Raw genomic sequence first — 27,488 nt, forward strand, 5'->3', positions numbered from 1 at the left:
ACGCCCCCAAGTGAGCACAGTTCGTGATCCAATCTGACAATTGCGGCCCTTTCTTCTCTTTTGTCTTATAGGCGCATACAGCTTAAGATGTAAACGGCTAGGATCCAGCCCAAGACAAACAGATCGCAATTAAATTAATTTCATTTCAGTTATGTAAAACTCATTTTTTTTAATTTATAACCTGCAAATTTCAAATTGAGATTATGTCAATCTAATTGTGTATGTTTTTTAATTGTCTGATGTGGAAACTGTCTAAGTGAGAAGTGCCACTGTAAACACACTGCTGTCTGAGCATCAGAGGATGCGGAGCAGAGCTTTTAGTGTGTTTCAGCATGTTAATGTCCTGATAGATTTAAGTGATGAATAAAGGTTCATTGACTGAGCTGCTACAGTACATTAGCACAAGCAGCACCTCTTCTTGCTTATGTTTAAATACATTAGTTGGCTTCTATTTAAAATTTAAAATGCTATACCATTTACTTGTCTAATACAATTTTCTATTTTATCAGCTCTGACAGAAGGTCAGCTTGGATCTTTACAAGGAGTGGAGCATGGAAGAACTGCTCGGATACGACACAGGAGAGTGGCTGGACTCCCCTACTGGGCCTATTCAGGTGAGACAGACTTTGTCAGCCTGACACGTGAAGGGGTCTCTGGTGGTGGAGATTATGAACTCAGCCTCCTTTAGTGCACTGGTGTTTGTGTTCATTTTTTCTCTCTCTCCTCCTTTTTTCTGAGTTCTAGCCTCAGGGACTCGTTGGGTTTTTATTTTATGAATGTTTCTTTGGAGAAAAAGTGACTTTTGTTGTCCCTCAGAGCTATATTTGGCGAAGAGAAGCATTAATCTTTTACTTTGCCACCACGCCTTGGGGTCTCAATGATCTTTATTTTATTTATTTAAATATTTATTTTACTTACAGAATGTCTGTTATAATTGCACTTTATCTGCTATATTTTAAGTGATGGGTGTTTAAAAAATGTATAAAGCCTGACAATTTTCCATGAATAATGAAATGCTTCAGTCTCCAGATACTGCTTTAGGATTTTGCCCTTTTGCTAATCAAGAAGCACTTGCAGACCAAATTGCACCTGTTTATTGTTGAGCCAGAATGTTATAGCCCTAGCTGTCAAACCTAACATTCTCTAAAGTATGATGGCTTGAACCTTCAACCTGTACTGACAAGTTGGCTACTGCACACCAAAACAAAAGCAGCTTTCTGTGAATTACTATTTGAAATTTAAATGATTTAACCACAAATGTCCATGCATTCCCCAGGAATTGCTCCTCAGAGCACAGAATTAAGCAAGGTATAGTGAAGGCTGCAGGTCTTTCAATGTAGTGTTTAAGAAAGGCTGTATCAGATGGTTATTGCATCAGCAGAATTATGCTGTCTGTATCCATTACCTAAAAAGCCTTCATCTGAAGCACTTGCAGAACATTCAGTATTTAATTATGAATACTGCAGTTCTGTGGAAAATTAATTTCAAGATTTATTTGTAAATCCAGGAGTCCCTAATTATTTCTCATTGAATAATATTATTAAATGTTTTTCACATAAAAATAAAAACCTCTGGCTTCTTATTCTTTTGAGTTTTGCTAGGTTAAAAACCCTAAAACAATGTATAGACAGGATCTGTAATTACACCTTATCTATAGACTTAGTGCATTATTCTGTCTATTGATAAATCTGCTGTGCTTCTAGGGAAAGTGGACAATTTGTTTTGTGCACGGAAGATAGTGACTCCACAGTTGTCAATTGCCCACAAAACAATCTGATTAGTGAAAACTAATTAGGACATTACTTTGCATGTGTGACTGACAAATGAACTGCACTGAGGTAGGGGGAGTGAAAAATGTTAAAGCTGCAGTTAGCTGAAAAAAAGTATTTAGAATTGTCAGTGTATTACCAATCAACATGCAGTTAAAATTTAAATTAATACAGGGAAGCAACAATATTTTATTTTTTATACCCCTTTTTAAATGAGCATTCACACATTGTGTAGATGAGATAGACTATTACAAGAGGGATGCAGGGCTACATAATTTACTCCTTTGATTGCAGCAACTCTGTCAGATTAATTAAGCAGAGTTGAGTCATGAAATGTGATGAAGGGGCCTTTAAAAGAGTAATGATGTTGACTCCTAGATACATGTAAATGACTGAAGTGGGACAGGAGTTTGATGCAAATCTCAACCTTTAAAAAAAATTAAACAGTCTTGTTAAAGTCTTTTTTAATAGACCATGTATCGCATTTATATTAAATATGTCATGAACAACCTGCCATGGTGTTTTACATTTTCTAAATGATGTATTGAAGTAGAATGCATAGTGATGCTGTTGTCACTTCTTGGCAATAATAAACCTGCCCATGTCAAAGAAGAAAATGTGACTATTATATTTCTACATGCAAGACTAACTCAGCTTATTTAATTGGTAACTTTGTAATTGATCTTTGGTCTCCTATTTATTGGGAAACAAACAGGCATGTAGAAGCTCTTGCTTCTACAATTGTTTCTTGTAAAGGTAGTGATGAATAGTGCAGCCAGGACCTCTGCTTGGTAACTGTTGTTGATTATGAATAACATTTACATTAAAAATACATTAGACTAAAAATAGTGAATTATTGTACAAGATTAATGCATGAAAAAGAAAGATGAGTTTTTTTTCCTCTAGAGGAATATTTCCATTTTCAGCCTATGTGACTTTCTACACAGGCACACATAATTAGAAGGCTTTCTTTCTTAGTAATCTCGTTATGAATTCTAGATGATAAAAATACCTTCAAACAAATCTAAGAAAACAAAACTGGAAAGGTTTTGGTACTGTTGGCTTCACTTGAGCTGGACAACAGAGTTTTCATGTATAAACTGAAAAGGGATGTTCCCTTCTCTGACGGAAAAGAACATTGTAGTGGGGTTGTTTAACTTGCTCCTTAGGTAAGCTAATGTAATCTTTCAGGAGTTGCTCGTGAGGCTTGAAATCAGGATGTCCTCTTCAAATTGAGCTGTGTAATTTGATTGTTTTCTTGATTGTTTAAAGTAAATGCCAAATGGCAAAATTTGAAAGCTGAAGTGTCCTGTTTGTGGTGTAGCACACAGCTGTGAGCAAACGCGGAGTGATTTGGCTTCAGGACATGATGAAAGTAAAGGCCCTGACAAGTGCTGCAGGAAAGAAGCTTGTGGAAACGCATGTTTTGGCTCATGGAATGACACCTCCTTGGGTTTTCCAGTTCCCATTAGATAAATCTGAGAGGACATTATCGCAAAGCCCCAGAGATGTGATTACATTGCTTGCTATCGTTTTGGGTGTTTTTTTTCTCCATTATTCAGAGCTCCAGCTTTTAATGCAGAAGTATTGCTTTGGGGATATTCCCTCATTGGCAGTTTTCTATGCAACACAAAGACTAAGCCGGGTACTTCTCCAAGCTGTTTTAATTATAATTGCAGATTTTTCATGTACCATAATTTTAACACTTAGTGCACACAGTATCCATTTTAAATATTCTTTTGCTATTTTGTGCTTGATGAAATTGCAGTATGAGCATTCCCTTCCATGCCATCTTGGATTCAGCAGTTGTACATTTAGAGTCTTTGAATTAACATCTCTTTAGTTAGCTGTCTTAACTTCTCTTATTGAACATCACTCCTATCCTTGATGAAAAATCCATAAGTTGTGAAATCAAGAATTCTACGGCTCATCGTGTCTTTTCTTCTGCTGCTTCGTTTTTTTCCAGTCCTTCACCATTACGGCACACATCCCAGTTCAGATCTCCATTTCTCACCTGACGCTGTCTCAGCCACTCTGCTCCTGCGTGAATTATCTCTCCCAACACCCCTTCCTGCATTCCATGCTCTTCCTCCTCCCCCAGGCTGTCTGTACCCCCTGCCTGTTCATTCACTGGTGAAATGAGCGTCACAAAATTGACACAGCTCAGTCCCTCACCGCCTTAAGGCACCTGCTTGAGACTTGTCTGCTTAGTACCACTGATCCTCCAGCTCTCAACTATATTCCTCAGTAATGCTTGCACAGTATTGCACTAATGTTTTTAATTCTCTAACTGGTACTAAAAGATGCTAATAGCACTCATTCACTGAAAATATGGAATACATACCAGCAGGGTTATCCACCTTTTCATCTTCATTTTCTGTGGCTTCTCCAGCTTGTTCTAAGTCATTGTCATTTTATTAATTTATTTTTATTTTATAGTTTCCTGCATGATTGTTTCTTGTACTTAACCTGTATGTACATTTTTTTTTGTTTTGTTTTACAAGACTTTGTGGATGGAGGATTCCGCTTAACGAATAAGCAGTAACAACACTTACGATGTTACAAACAAGAGGAGGAATTTGGTCCATGTTGGCTAGTATCTAATTGATCCAAGGATTTCATCTAGTCATTTCTTGAGAGTAGTTTGGGCAGGGATCAGCTTTAGCAACATTGTTGGGTAGCTTCATCTAGACTTCAACAGGAACAAAAGGGAGAAATTGTACTGTACTTTGGTTCAGCAGTTTTACTATTGGGAACACATCTTAATATGATAGAATGTAAGTGATTATCCCAATACACAATAACATGTAGCAGTTTTTAATAGCATTTTTCATGTTTCTGCCATGAAACTGCAATAACTAAGACATACTTTGAAAAACAAATGTTCTGCCTTAAAAGATGTTGGTTTGGTTTCATTTTATTTTTAAATAAAAGAGTGTAAAGACTAAAATAGGTTTGCTTTAAAACACTTTTGTCTTTAATTTAAAATAATCCACAGAAAGGAGAACTAAGTGTAAACTGAGTACAGAACTAAGGCCAAATCAATAAAAATACAGTATATGCATTGTGCAAATCTATAGTTTTCTGTTAGACATTGTTGTGGTTTTAAAAATTTACATTAAAATGGGTTTAATGGAATGTTCTCTATTTTTCCACTTAAGAAAATCATTATTGCCGTGGCATTTTACTGTAATGCCTTTTTTTAATTCTGTGGATATTAATTTTAAAGCCATTGTGCCTTTCAGCTGTACTCGCATAAATAGAAGTTGAACTTTAATTTAAAAGGTAGAAAATGTGTCTCTTGTCCATTTTATCGACTTAGAGAGGCAATTTAACACTGGCTTTTGGGTTGGGTGCTCGCAGGCTTTTGAATCGTATTAGAAAAAATATCATATGGATTTTACTTTATTGCATATTGCCTTTGAAAAAAAGAATAGTGATATTTTTTCTTCTCATTCTGAGATTGTCTGCAATTTTGTAAAGTCATTAATTTTTTAATGAAAAACTTCCTTAAGAATGGTTTCACCCCAAATTGCTCTTAAAAAAGGATGAAAACACTTTTGGAAAGTGTTTCATTACCGTAGCAAAGTCAGCTGAGCTTCTGAATAAACTTCTGAGTTGTTTTATTCTGCTACTGAATCATAGAAGTCAGTTTGTTCCTAATATACTGTATATGGGGAGACAACTTCCAAAATTTCATATTTCTGGTTAGCAAAGACATCTTTTTCTTTCTGAGTGTTTTCATAAAAAGGTGTGATTGAATATGTGGCTATTGGAAACAGCACTTCACCAGAATATAATCATTCAACATCAGAAGTATGTACTGGGCATCACGAAAAAAAACTATTGTTTATACAAATATATGATTTTTGATTTTGATCAAATGTTTATGCATCATGTTTTTCTTAATTTGTCATTAATGACTTACTTGATACATGGTAGAATTTTGAAATTGATGGCTTACTTTGTTCTATTGTTCTTATATTCCCTGTACAGAACTTACTGGCAGACTATCTGATGAATGATTTTTTGTTGGATCAGAAATGTACCCTTCTTTGACAAATTAACCCCTTTGCATGTACAATTTGTGCTTTCCAGGCCAGTGACTCGGATCACAAAGAGCGCCTACTTACATATAAAGAAATTTTGTGCCATCTTGACTTCAAAAACTTGAATTAAATTTTTCCAAAACAAAAACGAATGAAATACTGTATGTTAAACTGTTCTTGCTGGGCTTTTGGGTTTTCCCTAGGGGGAGTCAAGAGCCAAGGCAGTCTGTGGCTCTGTTTTGATTGTAATGAAAAACACCTTTATCAATTCCTGAGAGTGCTGAATTTCAAGCAAGATTGGTTTCAGTAAATCCAGAATGTTAGTAGCAGTTCATATGGAATACCATCTTTATCTGGAACTTTGCCTCTTAATTTTGCTGATTTTAATTTGGCAAGAGAAATGTACAGTGCTTTCTGCTGCGTCTTCTGTTCATAATATGGTGAGATTTTGTAAAACATAGGAGCAAGCTGAAATGTGTCCAATGAGGAAGTAGTAATCCAAAGTAAAATATATGAACAGTTTATTTAGCATGAGGGAGATCAGACATTTTTACAGGCATTAAATAACTTGAATGGTTGAACGAGCAACATTAGATTTTAATTTAAGTGCTAACAAGTGACTTGGTCTACTTGTGCAGAAGCAGTATTACTGACATTCCCTGTGCACAATATATTCTGCCCTACATTGCAACAGATCACTGAGTTCAGTCTTAACTGTCTGTAGGAAGCCTTCTAATACCAGTTTTGAGGTGTTTGAAGATACATTTTTTTTCTACATTGTGATCTTTCTGAGACATGCTGTAAGTCTGAAGTAAACTATTGATTTCAGAGATGCAAACCAGAAACACAAAACCAGTAAATGAGAACACTGCTGCAGTGAGCACATTTGTAGAAGCAAGTGCTATGTTACAGCTTGTACTGTAGGTCTGAAGGTCTCTAAAGCAAGGAATTAAGTCAGACTCCCCCTTACAGCAACATAATGCTCATTGTCAAAACATTATCAGTAGCATAAGACATTCCTCTATCCCCATTTATCTAAATTAACCCCTAAAGTACATAGTGTAATAAAATAAATATATAATGTACTTTATTTGATAAATACACAAGGGAAATTAATGTTTCCCAGACTTTTTTCACAAGGCAGCAGTCAACTGAGAGTGTGCCAAATATTAGAAGTTAGTAGCTCAAACCATTAGGTCTGAATCTCTGAAACAGAAAATGGTGTATAATGATTAATTTAGTACTCATCCAACATAGACTGAACGGAATGATGGAATGAAAGATGAGCTAGAGTGCTGCGTGAGTTGAAGAGAGAAGCATTTTCTAGTAATAAATAATAATTGCTTGCATTCATCCCAAAGGATCCCAATGCACTTTTCACACATGGCGAAACTTTAGCCAACGCTGGACTATGGCCCCCGCCTGGTGCGTGGCAGCCATTGCGCACCAACAGCTCAACTGCCAGCAGATTAGGCCATGAAGAGAGACGTTGCTTCAACAATTTAATAAAGAGAGATAAGAGATCACTTTATTGGCCATATAGAATTTCTCTTATTAGGAATTTGTCTTTTTGCATTTAGAGGCTTATTTTAGGTAAAAACAATGTACATAACCAGAATTAAGTTTACCCAGGATCAAACACATGTGCTTTTCAAACACATTGGTTTGAAAAGCAACATACCATCCTTAAGTAACAAAGTAATTAGTTTATCATTCAAAAGATCAGTTTATTATTCAAAGGATGGGCCCTCCTACAGATCAGTGTACCCCATGTTCCCAGTGTACTGGGAAAGAGGTTTGGGAAGTCATATTTGGAGGGAAGAGATCCACCCATGGCTGCAGTGATTTTATCTGTACCCAGCAACCTTGATTTGCTTAGCTTCATACCAAAATTTAAGTAATTAAAATTATATTTCACTGACGTGCTGAGGGCATAGCTGTGGCGTACATACAGATGTAGCCACTCATAACACGCGGTATTTCTTCCAAATACGGTAAAAGTAGTGTGGTGTGTTGCCTTATGTAATTCACTGGCCAGCGATGATCAGTAGGTGACACTTGTGATGCATTAGATGTTAGTGAAATGATTGCTTCATTTAATTTATTTCTATACTGTGCATGTCTAAATCCACTTAATATGGAATATTGATATGGAATTTCACAACTAATGAGAAATGTTGGTAGCTGAAAATAAAAACAGAAGTATAACATAACATATACCTAATGTAATGCAAATTTCAGCACCAAGTAATCAGGAAACAATTAAACTTTAAACAATTAAACAACTGAGGTCACCTTTACATAACTGAACTCTTAATTCACATAACAGTATGATTAATTTGAACTTCAGTTCCTAATCATGTTGAGGTTTGCCTTTCAACTGGTCTGTTTCAGCAGTAACTTACGATCTCTAGCATTTGAGTAGAAATAACACTTGTAAAGGTTTCACTCAAGTCACATGTTCAATTAATTAAAGATTCAATTAAGTCAAGAGCTCAGATGGAAATAAAACAAGCAGGCATATGGAATCCCTGTTCTGTTCTAAAAAGTGTTTTTTTATGCTTTTTTAGCTGAGGCATAAATAATACTACTCTGACTAAGAAGCCACTGCATGTATACAACTGATGCTCTATGGCAGATTGTACACTGGTTTCCAATTTTGTAACCAATCAGCCATTGAAACCTGTTTTGAATTTGCTTCATGTCTGTCAGGTATATTTTCATGAGCACTCTCAAATGTATCAAAGTGGGCATAATTTAAGTTTATGTACTTAGCAGTAGTTGCCTTGGGTACTGCCAAAATGCTCTTCCAATCTGATATTTGCTGAATCCCGATTGCAATGTCTCTGAGTTTAGTTTTGCAGTAGCCTGGGTTTCAGATCTGGGTTTCCGTGTATATCTTTATTGTACATCTCGACATGCACCAATGTATGATAAGTTCAGATCATCATATCCATGACAAAGAAATTGTATATTTTGCTTGGCCAGATTGAAGCTCTTCATGTGCTAATTTTCTGTAGAGTTAAGTGGATGGAGATTAAAATCCCAACCCTGTGTAGACTACTAGTTTTCTTTCCTACAGCTGTTACATTGTGATGTAGAGTATCCCCACTTTACAGAACTTTGCTTTAAGTGATCTAGCATACCAACAACATGCTCTCTAAGAATGACCCTGGAGATTCCAAATGTATTACAGAGCAACATTGTTTTTGATGTACTGTTCTTGATGGGTAAATGTATAGCTTTTTAGTTGGTTGCCATAGGAACTGAATGAAGAAAGAATAAGTAAAAGGAAGATTCCATATTAATAATAATCATAAGCCCAGTAAAGCATCCCTCTTATTCTAAGCCTGTGGCTCTCATCTTGACTTTAGGAAGTTCAAAGATGGCCTTCCACCTGTGAAAAAAATTAAGTAATCATATAGAAATATAATAGTTCATAATATGTTTGTTAAATGACTAATCTAGTCTGTATTTTTTTATTTTCTGCAGAAAGGCAGTTAAGTAAAATGGGGAGTGCAGACACCTTTAAAATATTAATATTTCATACATTTTACACATACAATTGCTTTAGATGATAAGCACATTTCTAATAAGAAATTTTAGAATTAGTCACATGGTTTTAACATAATAATGTTGCAGGCTTTTCAGTTATATTTTGGCTTTGGCTCAAGAACCCTTACGGTAAATCATATGTCCGTATAATATAAAACTGTCTGTTTTATTCTTTTTTAAGAGTTTGTGAAATTAGCATTTTTCATTCCTTTGACTACTAATTGCTAACTCCTATTTGAACGCGACTACAACATTGGTGTGGGTAAGTAGAATTTGAAGTGACTCCATTGAAATTCAGAATTCCCTTGCCTTAAATGTAATTTTTTCTCAACATTCAAAATGAAGAAGGGCAGCCGTGCTTAAGCATCTAAATGTTTATTAATAACGTGTACTGTAGTGATCTAAAAGAATAAAAACAAAATGCTTGCCTGACTGAGCATATTGATGAGGCATTTCTTCATTGTATGTGGAATTCGTTTTGAGTTTTTTTCTAGAAGATAGGATCTTAGAGCACAATTTCAGGATGTTTGGTTTATTGAATGGCTCCATCTGTTCAAATGGTTGATCACCTGTGCTCTTTATGAATCTATATTTTGGCTTCTTTCCTACTGAAGAGCTCTGTCCCTTCACATCTCTTACGTTACCTACATACTGTATGCAGGTGGTAGTCTCTTCCAAAATTCACTAGGCTCAGTAAAAGCTACTGAAGTAGATAACTAAATAATTGCAACTTATATATATTCACTGTTTTCTTTTTCGATGAGCGAAGCTCGCTGTTTTAATGACAGCTGATCCTCTTTGGTACAGTACAGGTATATAAATTTTATAAAGTGTAGTTTACATAAAATATGGTGATATATGCAACGTAATTTTACTGCTTTGGCATGAAATCTTTCAACAGGGTTACATCCTCTGTTAAAATTGATAACTTTATCTTTTTTTTTTAATAATACACATAGAAATGTACTGCAGCCAAGCTGTTTACAAATAGACCAGCATATCGTCTACTGCACCTCTGCAGTAATTGTGCAATTTGTTGTATGGCCAATATCTGTCTGTAGCTGAACAGGACTTTGTACTCTTTGAGTAATCTCTCCATTTTATATTCTGACCTAGAACACATTTCATTTTACTTGCTATGTGCATAGCATTTTTTAAATTAACCATGTAGGTCACATTGAAACCTACACGATGTGATGAGATCATTTATGAGGCTGGGATGCACAATTCACATCACCTGACATCTAAGACAACATGTGTCTCCCTGGCAGCAGATTTTCCTTATAATACTAATTCTCCTAGTTAAGTAATTTTTTCTTCCCCTAATGAAGCTTTGTTTTTGTGAATTTTCTTTTTTTCTGAGCATGTTCCTAAATAAGAAGTACCTTGCAAAATCTAATTGAAATTGAAAGGTAATTAATTAATAGCTTGACCATACTGAGGTGAACAACTGCAAATGCTAATCCATCAACATAACCTAAGGATGTGATGTACAGAGGGAGCCAAAGCCAATCTGTACTGTTTTGTGAGGGATTAGATAGGAAGCTGTCACCAGTCAGCTTGATACAAGGGTCCACAAAGAAATTCAAAAACATTTTAAACTAGAATGAAAAGGGGGAAAAAACTGAAAGGGTGATTCATTAGGATTACAGTTCAAACAGAATGTCCAAAGATCAGGTAATTAAGATTTGATATCTAAATTCCAGAAGTACCTGTATAAAGAGCAAAATACAAGAAATAAGTGATCACATTACCATGTGTTTATGATGTTTCTACAGTTCAAATTACATGCCTGAAAGGGAGATTAAGAAAACATTATGGGGTGAATACACCACATATATAGAACTGAATGTAAATTATTCAAAGGCGTATGCTGCAGTCTACCAAATTCATATATAATTATATAGTCCCACATTATATAAGGACATTAGGAGCATGCTGTTTGTGTCAAAGAACAAGTATCATGGGAGATTTTTATTTTTCTCACACAGACTGGGACTAAACAGTAGGACTTCTGGCAGCAGAAACTGAAATGGTTTACAAATAGTTTATTTTCTTAAATACCTAAGAAAAGAATCTCAGTTTAAATACCTAAAAAAATAATATTTTCTGTGTTGATCTTATCTTTTTAAACAATCAAGATAAAGTAAGGCAAACAGAAGGAAGAGAGCCATTAAGGAGCTGTGATCCTTAAGGAAATGTGGAGTGCTTCATAGTAGATTTTGAAACTGTACAGGTAAAGTCCATAACAGATGTTTATAATTCAGGAAAGCAAACTATGAAGGAATGAGACATTTTACCAGAAGTAAAATGCTATTCAAATTCAATAACAAAAACATGGCAGTATTTTAACTATATTCAGCTAGAAGCACAGAAAGAATTCATCCCATCCATATTGCAAATACTAGAAGCACTTAAGATAAACAGATCTTGAGGCCCTGGCGGTATTCTGCCAAATGTATGAAAGGAAAGATTTTATTCATAGGCTGTTAACAAAAATCTCCCAGCAGTGTTTCAAGACATGGTTAATATCTTTTGCCTGAAAAATTAACGTAACACCAATCTATAAAAAGGGTGACAAAACCCAATTAAGTTAATTATAGACTATTAAATCCTACTACCGTTACATGCAAAGTTGTGCAAACAATAATTAGTACAAAACTAGTGAATCGTCTGTAAGGTGATAAGATTCTAGGGAATAGTCTGCATGGATTTATAAAAAGCACACTGTGGCATAGTAAGCTAATCAAATTTGTATTAGATATCCTATTTTGATTGATTAACAAGCACTGTAGAAGTTGCAAAGAAAATTTGAAAAGGCAAAATTTAAGATGAGGCAAATACAAGAGGAATACTGGAATATTGGATACAAGTAGTAAAAACATACATATATAAATATGAGGTGTGAAACATAAAGCTTGAAGACTTAGCTGTTTGGGTTGACACATTTACATTTTCTGCTCCAGAGATGCATCTTAAACCTGAATTCTGTTGATTGACTTTGTTATAGGTACTGTAAGTTAAAAGTGGATTTGGTGCCAGGGTTGACTTCTCTGTCCTTGACACTGTTGGAAAGAAATAAAATGGAAATAGAGACTCTAGTGAAGGTGTTGCATTTGAATACAACTTGCATCGGATAAAAGCCCATAGTAAATTAACAGTAAAAATCAAGGTATATTACATTCAAATTGTAATGCAGTAGTAAGCTCTAACTCATTCCAAAGGTCAAAGGGCTGTCCTGTGTGTAACAATTTCAAATAAAAAGATGAAGTTCGTTCTGTCTATTATCCCGAACAGAAAAGACTGTGAGGGGATTTGACTCAAGTATTGAAAATGCTCAGAGCCATTGACAAAATAAATCCAATTGAGTTTTTTTAGAAACATGAGTGAAATGTTCCAAAAGACTCAAATAGAAACTCAAGGGAAGTGCTGTTAAAACTGGGTAAGCTATTCTTAACAGGATTGTGGGAGTAAGGAACAAGCTACCTATCCATTTTTTTAAGTCTGTACCGTGCCTTCATTCAATTCAAAACTAGATGTGATCCTATAACAACAGGAGGCTCTTGAACCCAAAGGGCGGTGGGAATATGGAATGAGTTGCCCAGTCATGTTGTTGAAGCCACTACCCTAGTTTCTTTCAAGTAATAGCTTGGAGTCCTTGGATCCATTGGCTACTAGCAACATAAGTGATGTATGTTAAAGAGAAGAGGCCCGTCTGCCTTTTTTAATGCTCCTGTTAAAATGTAAAATGCCATAGATATATAGAAAGGTAACACTCCTCCTAGCAAAACGATACACCAGCTGTGATAAGTTTATTTCATCTTTGGATGAAACACAGACTTTATCAGCACTCTGAGGAGGAATTCATGAAGTATTCACAGCTTGTCGTTTCAGAGGGAGCTGTGCTGCTGTCCATACGTGCTTATGCTACAAACGTCCTTTGGATGAGCAGCTAAATCAAAGGCCTTTGGTATTCTCTTAAGTCCCACCGTATCACTTGTTTGCCCTTTCAGGGATCTGTTTCAGTGATGTAGCTCCAGTGTGGTATGTTGAAAAAGCCAGGCTGCAGTGTTTCAGATTAAACATTGGCTGACTAGTTAGTTTGCCCGGAGCACTGTTGTAAAGAGCCTTGATTTTCTTTGTTGCCGTGAAAGGTGTTTTGTAAATACAAGTATATTTATATTTCTGAAAGAAAAGCAAATGTCTTTATTACATGAAGGACACTGAATTCAGGCATGGTAAAAATCCCCTTAACAATACTTAGAAATTAAATTAATACTTCACATCACTAGGTCAAGACTTTAAATGAGAATTCTTTTCCTGTCAGCCTTGGCTTTTTAAATGATAGATCTAAAATTGAGATGTAACCAACAGGTAAGACAGCCAAACTGGGAATAGCCTAGGATGATGAGTGGAAAGAGTTTAATCAGTCTCAGTTCCATGAAATTTCCTTTTGGCTATAAAACCTTTGATCATTCACAGGGAGCGTTATTCCCAGTGGGATGGTCTTTGATTAATTCTACCCTCAGGTGTAAATAAAGTAGGAATTAACCATGCATGCACATTTTTACAGCTTATTAGAAACATTTTAAGAAAAGGTTCACTGATGAAAAGAAGTTTTTTTTATCTTGAAAAACTTCCAACTGAGTTTTCAATTTAAGAATTTATAATATTGGTGACCAAACAGGTTGCGTAGTATTAAGTAATTTCCTGCATTTTTTATGTATGTATGAGGCCTTTACTTAATCTAAGTGTGGCAGAGCTCAGTTTTAGTCTTTATCAACATCCTTCTTCAAAGGTTAAGCACTTTGCATTTCTGTAGGGGAACAATTTTTCCTGGAGATCCCTCTTTTTTAACATGTGAAGAAAGAATTATTTTAGTCTTTGTAATTACAATGGGAAATATTTCTATATCAGAGTGACATGCACCGGATTAACTACACAACACTGTCTTGGTCACCTAAGATAAATCTTGAAGAAAAGATCGCACTATCCTTAACTTAAGTTTACATGATTTTTAAAGAAGTCATGATTTTGCTTTTGATGATCTATTTAACCCATTCCAGTTGTGCACAGGGTGTCTGTGTTTTCTAAATGCTGTTTCCTTGCCATTTCACATCAAACTGTAATAGCAAGTCATTATTTGGAATATGGACAGAAAGGGTATTTAATACGACAGTATGAGATACATTACTGCAGGTGTTTAGTAGGGCATTTTTGATTACTTGATGTGTAAATAAATATTATTGCTGCAGAGATGAGAGATTAGTAGTTTTCTGTTGTGTGTAGGTTGGGTTTCATTTTCCAGTCTTCCCCAGTGTGGAGTTATAAACTCACAGATGGATTATCTCGAGTCCCGTGTACTGAAATTGATTAAAGTTTATTTAAAGCTTGTACATAAGGCTCCATTTTTCATAACACTGCACACGATATTACCACACACAGCTATGACTGATTTCTCTGAGCAAAGAGCGTATACATCATTTTTTACAATAAGCTCCTGTATTTTCTCTGTGCATGTGTGTGTCCTTGCAAACATTATTTTTGATGCATGCACACAAAAAGCCCCTGGTGTCACAAGAACACATTGCAATTCCCTGTTTAATTCTCCCGGATCTCTTGACAGTTTTAAAGGACTTCTTTGTTTTCTTTTGCTAAAGTTATATATATGCTTATATATAATGGGATTATATACCATATACAGTATGGATTGTCTTGTCTTGTTGGTGGCTATTTCTTTAACCTGAAATGTTAAGATTTAGCGTTAACTCTATAGCATTAAGTACCTGTTTTTGGCAGTATTTGTTTTCTTATAATTAACTTTGACCTGTTCGTCCTCAGAAGCAAAAGGCAGTTAAAATAACATACCTACTTGCACTTGAAAATGACATCAGAATCCAAGTGCTTTTATAAAATGACTTTTTTTTCCTCTGACTTTCCTTTGTCTTAATTTGTTTAGATAACACGTTTCCTATGATATTTTTTATAAATTTTTGTCAGTTTCTTTTACAAATCATTATTATTTTTATGCTCTCTGTCCTATGCGTGGTAGCTGTGAGGTTACTTAATACAGTCCTTTATTTGAAACTTACGAACTGCAACATGTATTTTATTGAATTGTTATATACACGTGGAATTACACTGAATGCATTTCTAGCTCAGGTTCTAGATTTTGCCACCAGAAAGATGATACTGCTACTTGCTATATTATAATTAATATAATTGGGCTATATTAATTAAGCTTTTCAATGTTCCATTTAAATGGAACATGTCCCTTTTTTTCTATAAGTGTGCAAACAATAGGAATGCAATTAACATATTGTACATATACAGTATATGCATTCAGTTATACCGGTATGTGTTCTAAGAGTGTACCTTATGTGCAGCGATACATACTGAGGTGTGCATTGTTTTAAAATCTGTCATTTTTATCCTAAATAAGCCATAGATACAGTTATACATGGGAATAAACCCAGTTATCTCAAAAGCAACAAGCCCCATAAGCATGTTTGTTTAAGCAGTTTTAGAATAAAGGATCTCGACAGGTACAGTACTTTGTTCCGTGAAGGACCAGGCATTTCCAAGGAAAGATCATTCTATGAAACCTGCACTGGAATTCAGGAAGCTAATCCTAAAACTGATATACAACCGCAGCAAATTAGGTTTTGTTCTTTGAGTTAATGAATCGCAGAGAATACTCTTCACAGTGTTTCCTCACTGTCCTCTGAAACACTTTAAGATCATCAGAGAGTAATTTGATCTTCCCAGCTACAAAGATGTGAAATGCTTCAACAATGCCACCCAAGCTGAAATTAAATATTTTTATTCTGAATACGCATCTCCACATTTTTGTGTGGGCAGTAATGCTGTGTTCTGTAATTGCTTGCAATGGATGTATTGGCACATGGGTTATTTTTCTGTTTTCTGAGTGAGCTCCCCAGTCTGCACTGTTTTGCTTTAAAAGCAGTCCAAGATGTTCTTTCCTTAATGACTAAGCTCATATGGCAGAACCACTGTACCAGCAACTGCAGCAGGACAAAGGGGCTGTGTGTGATGTTATTAATTAGAATTAGAATATTGTAATATTAAACCATGTGAAATACTAATTCATTTAACTGACATGTTTCTGGCTACATACTGTATCTCATTGTCATTGTACATAATCCAAGAGTAAAAACTGACACGATTTTAAACAGCTCTGCTTGGGAATGCAATCTAAACACTGTCCTTTGTTCATGTGTCTGAATTTATTTGAAACTGTATAAAGCTTTTTGCCCACTGCACCGATATTGCGATTCATTGTTAAAAAAGGATTTCCTTACTATCTATAGTAACATGGAAAAGCACAGGTTCCTTCAGGACTGCCTGTTGAAATAATTGTATGCCTCCATAGAACTGCCCGTAACCAAAACAAATTAATAACAAATTAGCACATCTTCTATTTTGCTTAAGTTTTATTGGTAGTATATTTCAGTGAGTCACTCCTGCATATGAACTAATGTTTGAGTCTTTTAAAATCGTTAAATTCATATGTTTAACATGTATTTTTTTACAAATGCATAGAGTAAACTGCAAAAATCATCATATCCATGTTTATTACTGGAGAAGAGCGAAAGAGAAATGAACATGCTCAATGTTTCCCTGGTGCTGTTTATAAAATGGATGCCCACCCAGCCTTAATGTTTCTTTGTTATTTGAAACATCACAAGGATATCTTTCTTCCACCTGAATAACAATGTTTGGAGAAGGACCTTGCTCTGCCTATCCGATGCTGAAATATTGATATCATTATATTTATTTTATCAGATTATATAGTAGTATATATATATAGTAGTATGTACAAATAAAGCCGTAATATTGGTTATTTCTGACCTGCCGATTCAAGCCTTCTCTCTCTGCCAAAGATCAGGCTCCACACAGTGGATGATAGAGCCTTCTTGTGTGCAGCACCTTGTCTTTGAAGCTCAGTGTTTGAATCTTTTTTAAAGACTGTGACAGTTTACACCTCATTTAAGGAGTTTTAAATCATTTAAAAGCAATAGTGAAATGAATAATTTTGCTGGGTAAAATTGCTGTGCTTTATTCTCCTTCATATTACTACAATTACATGTATGGTGTGCGTGGTGTTGTTTTAAGTGTCTTGAAAGTTGCTCATAAATACAACTGTATTAGGTTTATTTTTACATTTTCATGTTACATTAGAATACATAAAGGACCAGCTCTTGATTTTGAGGAGATATTTTCTTTTCCATAGTACAGTTTTAGTCTGTGTGGCTAAGAGTACAGCTCCCATGTTGGGCTTGGTCAGTAGAGACCTCTTAGAAAAATACATTGCTGCTGCAAGTGGTCCTGTGTGACTAGTAGGTGGTGCTTTCTCTCTGATCAGGAAGGCTCATTATGGTGACAGGGGCCAATGTGCGATAGGATTTGCCATCCTTCGAATGTCATGTTAAGGTGAAGTCCTAACTACTTGGTATTTAAAGATACAGTGACACCTTTGGGAAAAAAATAAGGTGTTAATCACAGTATCGTGGCTGACTTCTATTTTGGGCTTATAGAATCTGATGCAGTTTCTTGGCCTGATCTGCCGTGGGGCTGCTGGTGCAGAATGGTTGCTTCATTGGTGGATGAAGCAAGTCCCTTCCTATATGTAAAGCTCTCTGGGATAATTTGGGAAGAAAAGTGGTATATCAATACCAGAAATTAAATGGATGTTGACAGAGATGCTTAACTTCCAAATGGCCTGATTCAGTATAATTGAAAATTAACAGATGGAAAAGCTTGAGTGATTTTTCCCTACTCTGTTTTGGATGATGGAGAGTTGCAGTTGAACATCTCCACTGACAGATATGTCAGACTTGTTATTCTTTGCTTTTACAGAAATGGCTATGATTTCCAACAGAGACTAGAAAGACCATACTTATGGAACAGATTAGAAATATAACCGTTTTAAAGGTGATCTCCTTGGGGTTTCTCCATTCTGCCATATGATTCTGTTCGGTGGCAATAAGCAATCTAGGAAAGAAAGACATTAACTTTCACTGCTTCTCTCAACCATGATTCCTGTCCAATAACTGTCCTGAAATTTCGGTTAATGATATGGAGAGCATGTGTTGTAATTGAGGCAGATTTATACTCTGAAATTAAAACTTTATTTATATTTTGTTGCACTCTATATACTGTATGTATAGAATCCTGTGGCATTAGAATAATAGCAAAAACCAAAATACGGCATGTTGCTGAGCTGTCCAGGAGAAAAGTGTTTCTGATCATTCATGAGAAAGGGAAAATCTCTCCCATTGTCAGTGCCCTCCTCCTGTTCTGAAGATGAGTTTAAAAGACTGATTTTGTCCAAGCCTGCAACTCCGTATCCACTTCCCCCCACCAACATCCAGCAAACATCCCATCACACAGTCAATTTTATCTTGGTCTTTTCCAGGACCCTGAATATCTCTCTGGCCAGGTTCTCTAACAATATAGCCACTACCATGCAGAGGTTTGGGTTATTTTTTTTCATTTCCAAACAAATGTTAATATAATTAGTAGCACTGAGAGACCAAGGTGAAAACTGATGCATTAGAATGACTACAACAGGCTTGCTGATGTGAATCTGATTGAGGCCATATGGGAATACCCAGAGGCAAAGCGAAACAAGAGGAATCCAGCCAAATTGAGACTTACAGACTGAACGGCTCTGGAAAAAAAAACTTGACATCTTAATTTATAATTATCTTACTGAGTTTTTTCAATTCGTGTGTAACACTTATCTTTATATTGTCTAATAAAAAAACAAAACAAATTTCTGATCCAGTAGGCATAAATTAAATAAAACTTTATTTCACTAAATATGTCAAATTTTGCACAGTACCATATGTTATGAGAAAGTCATCTGTTGGAAGTTAAGGGGTGGGTGATATGCACTTTACAGCATTTTTCTCCATTTCTGTGAATACTAGCTGTTTACTGTGCATCAGAGAACTGAAAGAGTCACATTGGCCTTCTGAGTATAAATGAACATATCACTGTATGTGAATTATACTCCCGGTGTTTCCTGTTTGTAGGTACAAATACACCTTACAGTGGCCCTAATGCAGTGTAACTTCATTTGATTTGTCCTCTCTGCAAATCCTCCTTTGCAGTAGCCTATGTGGGAATAATTGAAGCTCTTACTGCATGTCTTTGGGATATGTGCTGCATTTTGTTGCCCTAGTAGTTTCAACCCACCCTCCAGTCCACTCTGTGATTACCACTGTAAGTGTGCTGTAAGGCATCATAGGCTTTTAAAATGTAGGTCAAAGGTTTTTCTGAAGTTATCACAAGAATTATTTCTGTTCAAATCTACTTTAATTCAATACAGGTTCTGGCCATTGTTTAAAATGCTCAGTACTGTATGTGTGTCTGATTATGTTGACTGATTTCTGTAAAATGAAAACTGAGAAAAAACATGAATTTGGCTATGATTGGAGAGTTCATCTGTCTCTTAGTGTTTATTTCTGTTTGTGTCTTGCAGGATCAAAACATCCATTATGGTGCCCCTTTGACATTATTTATGCAGTGCTCTGATTTGAAGGGATATATTTGGAAAAATTCATTTCTGTTGCTACTGTATTTGCTTTTCACTTGAGATGGCAAAACTGATCAGGTTTTCACATACTGAATCATTTTACAGTTTCAGAATTCCTTTGTGCTTAAAATTAATTTTCAGGTGTTTTAGAGCGACTTCTCTGCCTCATCCAAATGACTCTTTTTGCTTTCACTTCATTTTCGGGTTCTTCTATTTCCTGCATTGAAGAGTAGATTGTGTGGATGAAGTGGAACAAAATGGCTGACTTTTCTTTTTCAGATTTTTTGTTTTTCTCTTTCTTTCCTTCCCTGTTCCCCGAAACTGGCCTGATGCAATTGCTTGTTCGGCTTGAACCCAGAATGTCCTGAAACAGAGCTAAAATGTTTGGCTCTGAACCAGTGAGATAGGTCAACTCTTAATACTAAAGTTGTATTCTTTATAGATTTGTCATTAGTAGTTACATATTATGTGGATTCTATAGAAATTATGTATTATGTAGAAAATCACTCTAAACACAATGTGAAACAGTAAGACCCAAGTCTAAGCTTTATCAGTGTGTGTTACGCACTCGTCTATAGCTGATATAGCTCATATTTGTACATATACTGTAGAGAGTATAAGCAGAATATACTATTATTTTAACTGTTAAAAGTATAAAATGGCAATTATGGGCATTAATCTTATTTAATGGTCTGCAGAAATCTTGTCTGTGGATATTAAGAATAGTAGTGGTTTAAAATCCTACATGACTGGTTTTAATGATTGGTTTTATGGTGTACAAGTCCCAACCTGCAGAGAAGAAACTATTTCTTGTTTCTCAGTTTAAGTCCATGACATTTCAATTCTACAGTGTAATGGGAAATGATACTTAATATAAAAACACACATCTGGCGAGTATGTCAATTAAGGGAGTTGAAACGGATAGTTTCTTTGTGTCCTTGCATTCTATTGTTTTATTTCTTTTTGTGACATATTGCTCAAGTCTTTTCCCCCTTTCTTATGTTCGCTGCTTAAGAGCGTGAAAGAGTGGCGTTAATGGACCGGTTGGATGATGTACTGCATGCTGAAACTCTGAGAGTCGAGAGTTAAGCCCCTTGCTGTCAACTATGGTACTGTCTTTGTAATTAGAAAAATGTAGTTAAAGAGAACATGCTGCTCACATCAAGGAAGATGCTAAATTGCCCTGATGAGGCCCAGGGGCAAGACCATGGCTGGAGACTTTCACTTGATGTATACACAGTGTTCCTCAGTAACTTGATTATTCTAATTGCAGCACAGTTCAGGCACAAAAGAGTGTACAGCACTCACATCCTTTGATTCAGTCCTAGGGACCCATGCTGAATTAGTCTGACACTCTGTCATGAAAAAGATTTTTTTTTCAGCTGTCACATACACCACATTTCCTTCATTTCCTGCAACAAGTTAATTATCTACATTTATTTTCTGGATTGGCTCATCGGAAATGCACATTTCGACTCGTCTTCTATTCGGTTCAGCAGGAGGTAGGGTTATACCGCTAAATGACTACATTGCTGCCGAAAAACTTTGAATCCCATACATTAATAAAAAGTGAATTTCTATGCTTTTACACTTTGGTAGGAAAAAGAGAGGAACTTGGTTAGCTGAGAGCTCTAAAATCACTTAAATTTAAGAAATTTAAGAGAAATTATTGAGATGCAATAATAATTATGGAAGAAAAAAAAACAAAGTCATGGGTTTAAAAGTCTGCTGAACTATGGAGCCTATTTGTGGGGGTTAAAGAAAACAGCAGAATGTCAATAGACTCTATGGGGCCTTAGGTACTTGTGGAAGATGTGAGAGAGGCCAAAGCAAATGACAGTTGAAGGAAATGGGAAAAAAAGTGTGAGGGAGATAAGATAAAATGATGAATACACTGTTTAAAATTTAATGGAGCTTTATTTTATTTTAATTGACAGTTCTGCATGGTGAGGGCAGAGGAGAGAAGAGTTGCGTCACTTGGTGCACTGCTTTGAATAATAAGTGTTAGTGAAGTCTGGGGTCTGATTTGTAATCATTCAGGGCATTATAGATGAAATATCTAAGGGAATTATCATAACTCATTTTATTTCAAATATGCATATATTAAAATCAAATACAATATATAACCAGATGTTTGTATTAGTGACTTGACTTTGGGACTGAGCTAGGTGGTATTGATTTCTGTCAGTTACTGAATTTGAATTTTAAGATTTTGGTTAGGGGGCAGCACAGTGGTGCAGTAGTGAGTAATGCTGCCTTGCAGTGCTGGGACGCTAGGTTCAGTGCCAGACCTGGAGTGCTATCTGGGTGGAGTTGCTATGTTCTTCCCATGTTTTGCTCTGGTTTCCTCCCACAGTCCAAAAATATATTGGTTGGTTAATTGGCTTTTGGGAAAATTGGTCCTGGTGTGATTGTGTGTATTTTTGTCTGTGTTTGCCCTGTAGTGGAGTGGTGTCTTGTCTTCTGACTTTTGCTTACCAGGATAGGCTCCACACAACTCTGTATTGGATAAAGAAGTTAGAAAATGGATGGATGGATTTTGGTTAGTGGTTTATGTCAGTTTTCACTGTGTGTTTGTTCTCCTTTTCATAAATTTTGTTCCAATAAGACTTGTATTGATAAAAAATAGTTTAAAGATGGAGGCTGCCATGCAAAAGACAATGGTTTTGCATTATGATTTCCTTTCACAGCCTTTTCTTCTTTATACAGGCAGTTCTGTAGAAATCTTCTACTGAAATTCTTACCATTTTGTTTCAAGCCAACAGTTTTACACTGATGTGATCTTTGTTTTCAGCAAATAAATTAGCCAGTTGGACTCATGGGTGTTTAGAATACAACATTGTCATTGAGAAGGGACACCTGGCAATGAGTCAATTAGGTTCAATTGATAAAGTTGAAGGATTGGCTTTTACAAGCCTTCATATTGACAGCTCATAGTTAACCTTGCATTGCTATGATCATGTTTACAAAAACTATAAATGATAGATTGATAACTGAGTAAGCTGTATTAACTGCCAAAGCTGTTAATTTGCACAGACTTTTGGGTAGCACTGCATATTTTGGCCAGTCATTTGTAACAATACAATGCAAATAAACAATTTCCAAAAACTGGAATTTACCAAAAATTGAGTCAGCAGTATGTTAGGAGTTCTGGAACTTTAAGGTTGTTGCTGGCTGTTCCAGGCTCCCAAAGCATTTTGGGTAAAGACATGCCTTCTATGCTCAGTTTTAAATGTACTTCCAAGTAGTTTTCCTTGTGCCCTGTGGTTCACGTTTCACTCATTCTGAAAAAATCTGCTGGATTGACTTTGTCAGCTTCTTTGATGGTTTTGAGTACTTGTATCAGGTTATCTTATATTGCTAGCTTCACTCATATACAGTAGCTTCAGCAAAATAACCCAACTGTATAAATGGGTACAAACTCTTTAGAGTTTTCTCACCCAGAATATAGGAGTATATCAGTTACCATATTTTATACATAGAACTACATTCATATACTTTATACTCCTGCTGGAGGCATATATATATTTCAACACCTCTCCTGGAAGAGATGAACCTGGAGTCTGAAGCTGCCATTAGAAGAGAGGTGATTAGCAGCAATTAAGCTGTTAATTTTCTAGCAAGTTCATTTTGCTGGCACTTTTAATGTTACAGTGCTCTTTAATGCAGTGTAGGTATGCAAACAATGTGAACATTGTTAGATCTCTTTGTTCACAATGATTGGTAACGAGTATATCACTCAGATGAGCTATGTACTGTAAGTATATGTTTTCAAAATAAATGTGTATGAGCATTGCTATAAGCTACATAAATTAAGGAATTTAAGTGTCTGCTTTTGCTTTTTTGTAGCTATTTTATTACTCATTTAGTGGCAACCTCAAATACTTCATCTGCTTTAGATTGAGTCTGGATTGGAAACAGCATGCAGAATTCCAGCAGGGGTAATTTAATCAAAGATGGAACTTACCAGAGCTAATAATTGATAAATAAACAAACATTAACTTTTCATTCAATGTGCCACACCACCTGTAGTTTCAAAAACTCCCTGATTAATGAGAGAAGCAGCTTTGGCGAGTAGATGCCAGCCTTAATTTGGGCTGGTATGATGATACTGCAGTACTCAGGCATGAGTGATGCTGGGTATGTGGAATTCCTATCTGTTGATCCATCACATTGAATCTCATGAAAGAAGACCCCAGTACATGTCAGCCCAGATATACAGTGCCTATTGAAAGTCTACATACTGAACAACTGTTCTTTCTAAATAATTGTCTTAACCATGCTCTGAGGGATATTTAACTTCTGCTCTGGCCTATTCAACAGCTTTATCCCAGATCCTAGTTTCTGATAGCTGACTCTTTACTAAGAGATGCACTACCCAGCACAGGAGATGTACTTTACAGGAACAGCTGATTTTATTCTGAAATCATCACAATCACTACAATTCACACATATGGAGACTAATTCCTTTGTGTAATTTGGAAGGCATTTGGTTACACCAGAGCTAATTTACAATTGCTAATACTAAGGGGTGTGTGCACTTTTCCAACCCTTTTTTAGGTTTTCATTTGTAATTACTTTTCCAAAAGTTTGAACATGTATTTTTTTGGGGGGGATGTTGTGTAACAATGTGTAAATAAAGATAAAATAAATTCTGATTTGATGTCTTGATTTCTGCCGTTAGATATTGCTTTTAGACTTTCTGTAGGCACTGTAGTTACAAAACTATGGCAAGCTTTCTAGCCAATTTCAGTTTGAACTCAAAGAAGACCATGATCCAGAATTTCTGTGGATTAACGTCATCAAGGCAGAGTATCAGCACTTTAGATCAGTTAATGTCATGAGTATATGCATGTCATCATGCACAAAAATGACTTTACTCACAGGGCTGGCAAAGTTAAGGCAAATGGATCATCCACACACTTTTGTTCAAAATTCAACTAGTTTGGCTGGAAAGGCTGCTTCTGCACCCTCATGAATGTCACCAGTAGTATGAAGATGGCCTTGAAAAGTTGAGCTGGTTTACAGTAGCTGTATGCTACTTTTTTATTTTGCTTCAGTCTTTGTCAGTCTTTAGAAAGTTTGAACATTTACCTAAAAAACAGGGTTTTATTCCTTGCACTAACCATCTCCAGTACTTTCCTTTAACAAATGAGAATTGTTGTGTAGCAAGACATTATCTTACACAACTGAAACACCGTTCAAAAGGAATGAAGATTCAGTACTGAAGACTAGTGACTAGTGCTGAACTTGTATTACTGATTTTGTATTTTACAGTTTTGCACTTTGGCAAATTAGTTCATAAATATAAAACTGTTGGATTGTGTATATTGAGGTGGTTCATTAAACAGATTTCTCAGTGACATTTTCAGTTTATTTTAGACAAATTCAATTTTTGTGTTCAAAAACCTTTTTCTATGCAAAAATTCTAAAAACAGTTGTATGATGCACTGCATGCTAGAATGCAGTTATTTTAGTGGTAGTTTGCTCATGTAAAGGAAGCAGGCATAACAGTTTCTCCTGAAAAGACACACAGAAAAATTGACAGCTAGGCAAAGTCATTTATGTCACAGGATTCATCACTTGCAGGACCCATAAGTTCAGCCTTCTACAGATAAGAAGTGAAAGAAGAAAAATGGTTATCCTTCACCTGGAATAAGCATCCCTCTCATAATGGTTTTTTTTTTGTTCTCTTATCATTACTGAGTACTTTGTCCAACAAACCGATTGTATGGGTCTAAACTGCCTCACTAAATAGCTTCATGCTTTTTGCAAGACCACAAGTTACCCAGAGGAATGCTGCTGTTGCATTTTCCTTTTGGCATTTTGCTCGATATAAATGTAAGGACTGAATGTCAGTATTTAGGAAAAAGGAAAAGACTTCAAAAGAAAGATCACATTAATTGTTTGCATGAAGAATAAGCATGCAGGTTTTGCATTTTCATACTCTGTCAAAGCAAATCCATGTCCACTCATTTATATACTGATGTAAAAAAGACACACAACATTTTCTGGAATCAGAATACTATAGTTAACTTTCCACAAAAAGTTGTCAATTTGTTTTAAGTCCTCTGACCAGCACTACAGCTTGTGCAGTGAGGCATTGCAACTTACCAATCACACGAAAGCTCGTTAGGTGAACTTTTACCCAACGAGGTCCAGGTGGAACAATGACTGATCAGGTCACCTTTAAAAGGGCATTAATTCAAAGCTTAAGTCACTGTAAGAAAAAGGCCACACTTTTCTGTACCTTCCATAAAGCCTTGAATGTCACCAGAAGCAAGGGAGAGGACCATTGGCATGCCAGCATTGCCAGACACAATGGAGTAAGCCTCTCCACTGTGTCCCGACTGCAGAGAACGTTCCAGCAGACTGGCAGGACAGATGAGCGCTCAAGATCCGGTCACCCTTGTGTGACCACATCAAAGCAGGCCCGATACATCAGACTGGTACATTTGAGAGATTGTTTCAGATCTGCCACCTGTACTGCTGCTGAAACTGCCAGCAGACACAATGCCCGCATCAGTGACAGGACAGTGAGGGTCCAAGCTGCTGTCCAAGAGGCCCTCTGCTCACACCTCCTAGACGTCACACCCGACTGGCTTGGGCAGTGGCATCAGGTCTTCTTTATGGATGAGTCACTCTTCAGCTTGTTCCATGCAGATAATTGTTGTAGAACTTGTTGTTCTTTTGTGTTCTTGAATTATAGAAACACAATGTCTCTTTATACTGCTGGCTTTAGCTGAGGCAGTTGACATGCATGTACATTATCCTCTCATTCACAGTCTTTGCATGACTTCAAAGTCTCATTAATTTGTTTTCTCTACAGGATTTGGATGATTCAATATCTACATTTAGCTTGGGCCATAAATTAGGCTTTCAAGGGCCAGATATGGCCCACTAGCCCACCTTTTGGCGACCACTGCTTTAGTGTTTCTGTGACCTTTTGTGTTGTTATGTGCACTGTGGAGGAGTTTGAACGTGCTCCCTGTAGTCAAAATCTTTTTTGCAGTGATAATGGGGAAAGGCCTCAAATATTTAAGAAGATCCTTATTAAGAAACCTTTGTACATTTTAACGTGTAAGCAGAAGTTTAAAAAACAATAATTTTCCTCTTGCATTTACAATAGTCTACTAACAGCATGGCAAACAAAGCTCCTTTGAATGCTGTCAATATTTTTGAAAATGTGTTATCTAAAGACATATGTAAAACAAACAATTCACACCATACAAAGCTCTGTTTTTCATTGGAAAGCTTTAGAAAGAAAGCAAAACATCCAATTTCAGGGATGGTGGAAAACACACCATATAGGGAATCTTTCCCATGATATGGATAATTAATTTATGTTCTGAATTTTATCTCAAAACTGCGATATGAGAGTCTTACTTTATTTATACTGCATGTATTTACCTTAAAGAGAACCATCCAAATTATTAATAAGATAGAATTGTAAGAAAACCTTACATCCAGATTTGACTTAGTATCAACTCCCCAGCAAATGGCACTGCTGCAGGAATTTCAGTGGGTGCCTGGAGTTTGGAATTAGAAGAG

General features: G+C 36.0%; 1 protein-coding gene across 1 annotated transcript in view; it reads left to right on the forward strand.

The window, feature by feature from the left end:
• The window catches only part of ptprga (protein tyrosine phosphatase receptor type Ga), a 256,694-nt gene that overhangs the window by 48,617 nt on the left and 180,589 nt on the right, over positions 1–27,488 (forward strand). The window contains exon 2 of the mRNA XM_088636210.1: positions 510–614. Coding sequence (XP_088492336.1) covers positions 510–614 — 105 coding nt within the window. The remainder of the gene's footprint in view (positions 1–509; positions 615–27,488) is intronic.

The sequence above is a fragment of the Lepisosteus platostomus genome, chromosome 6 (assembly GCF_059453375.1).
Source record: "Lepisosteus platostomus isolate fLepPlt1 chromosome 6, fLepPlt1.hap1, whole genome shotgun sequence".
Classification (NCBI taxonomy): Eukaryota; Metazoa; Chordata; class Actinopteri; order Semionotiformes; family Lepisosteidae; genus Lepisosteus; species Lepisosteus platostomus.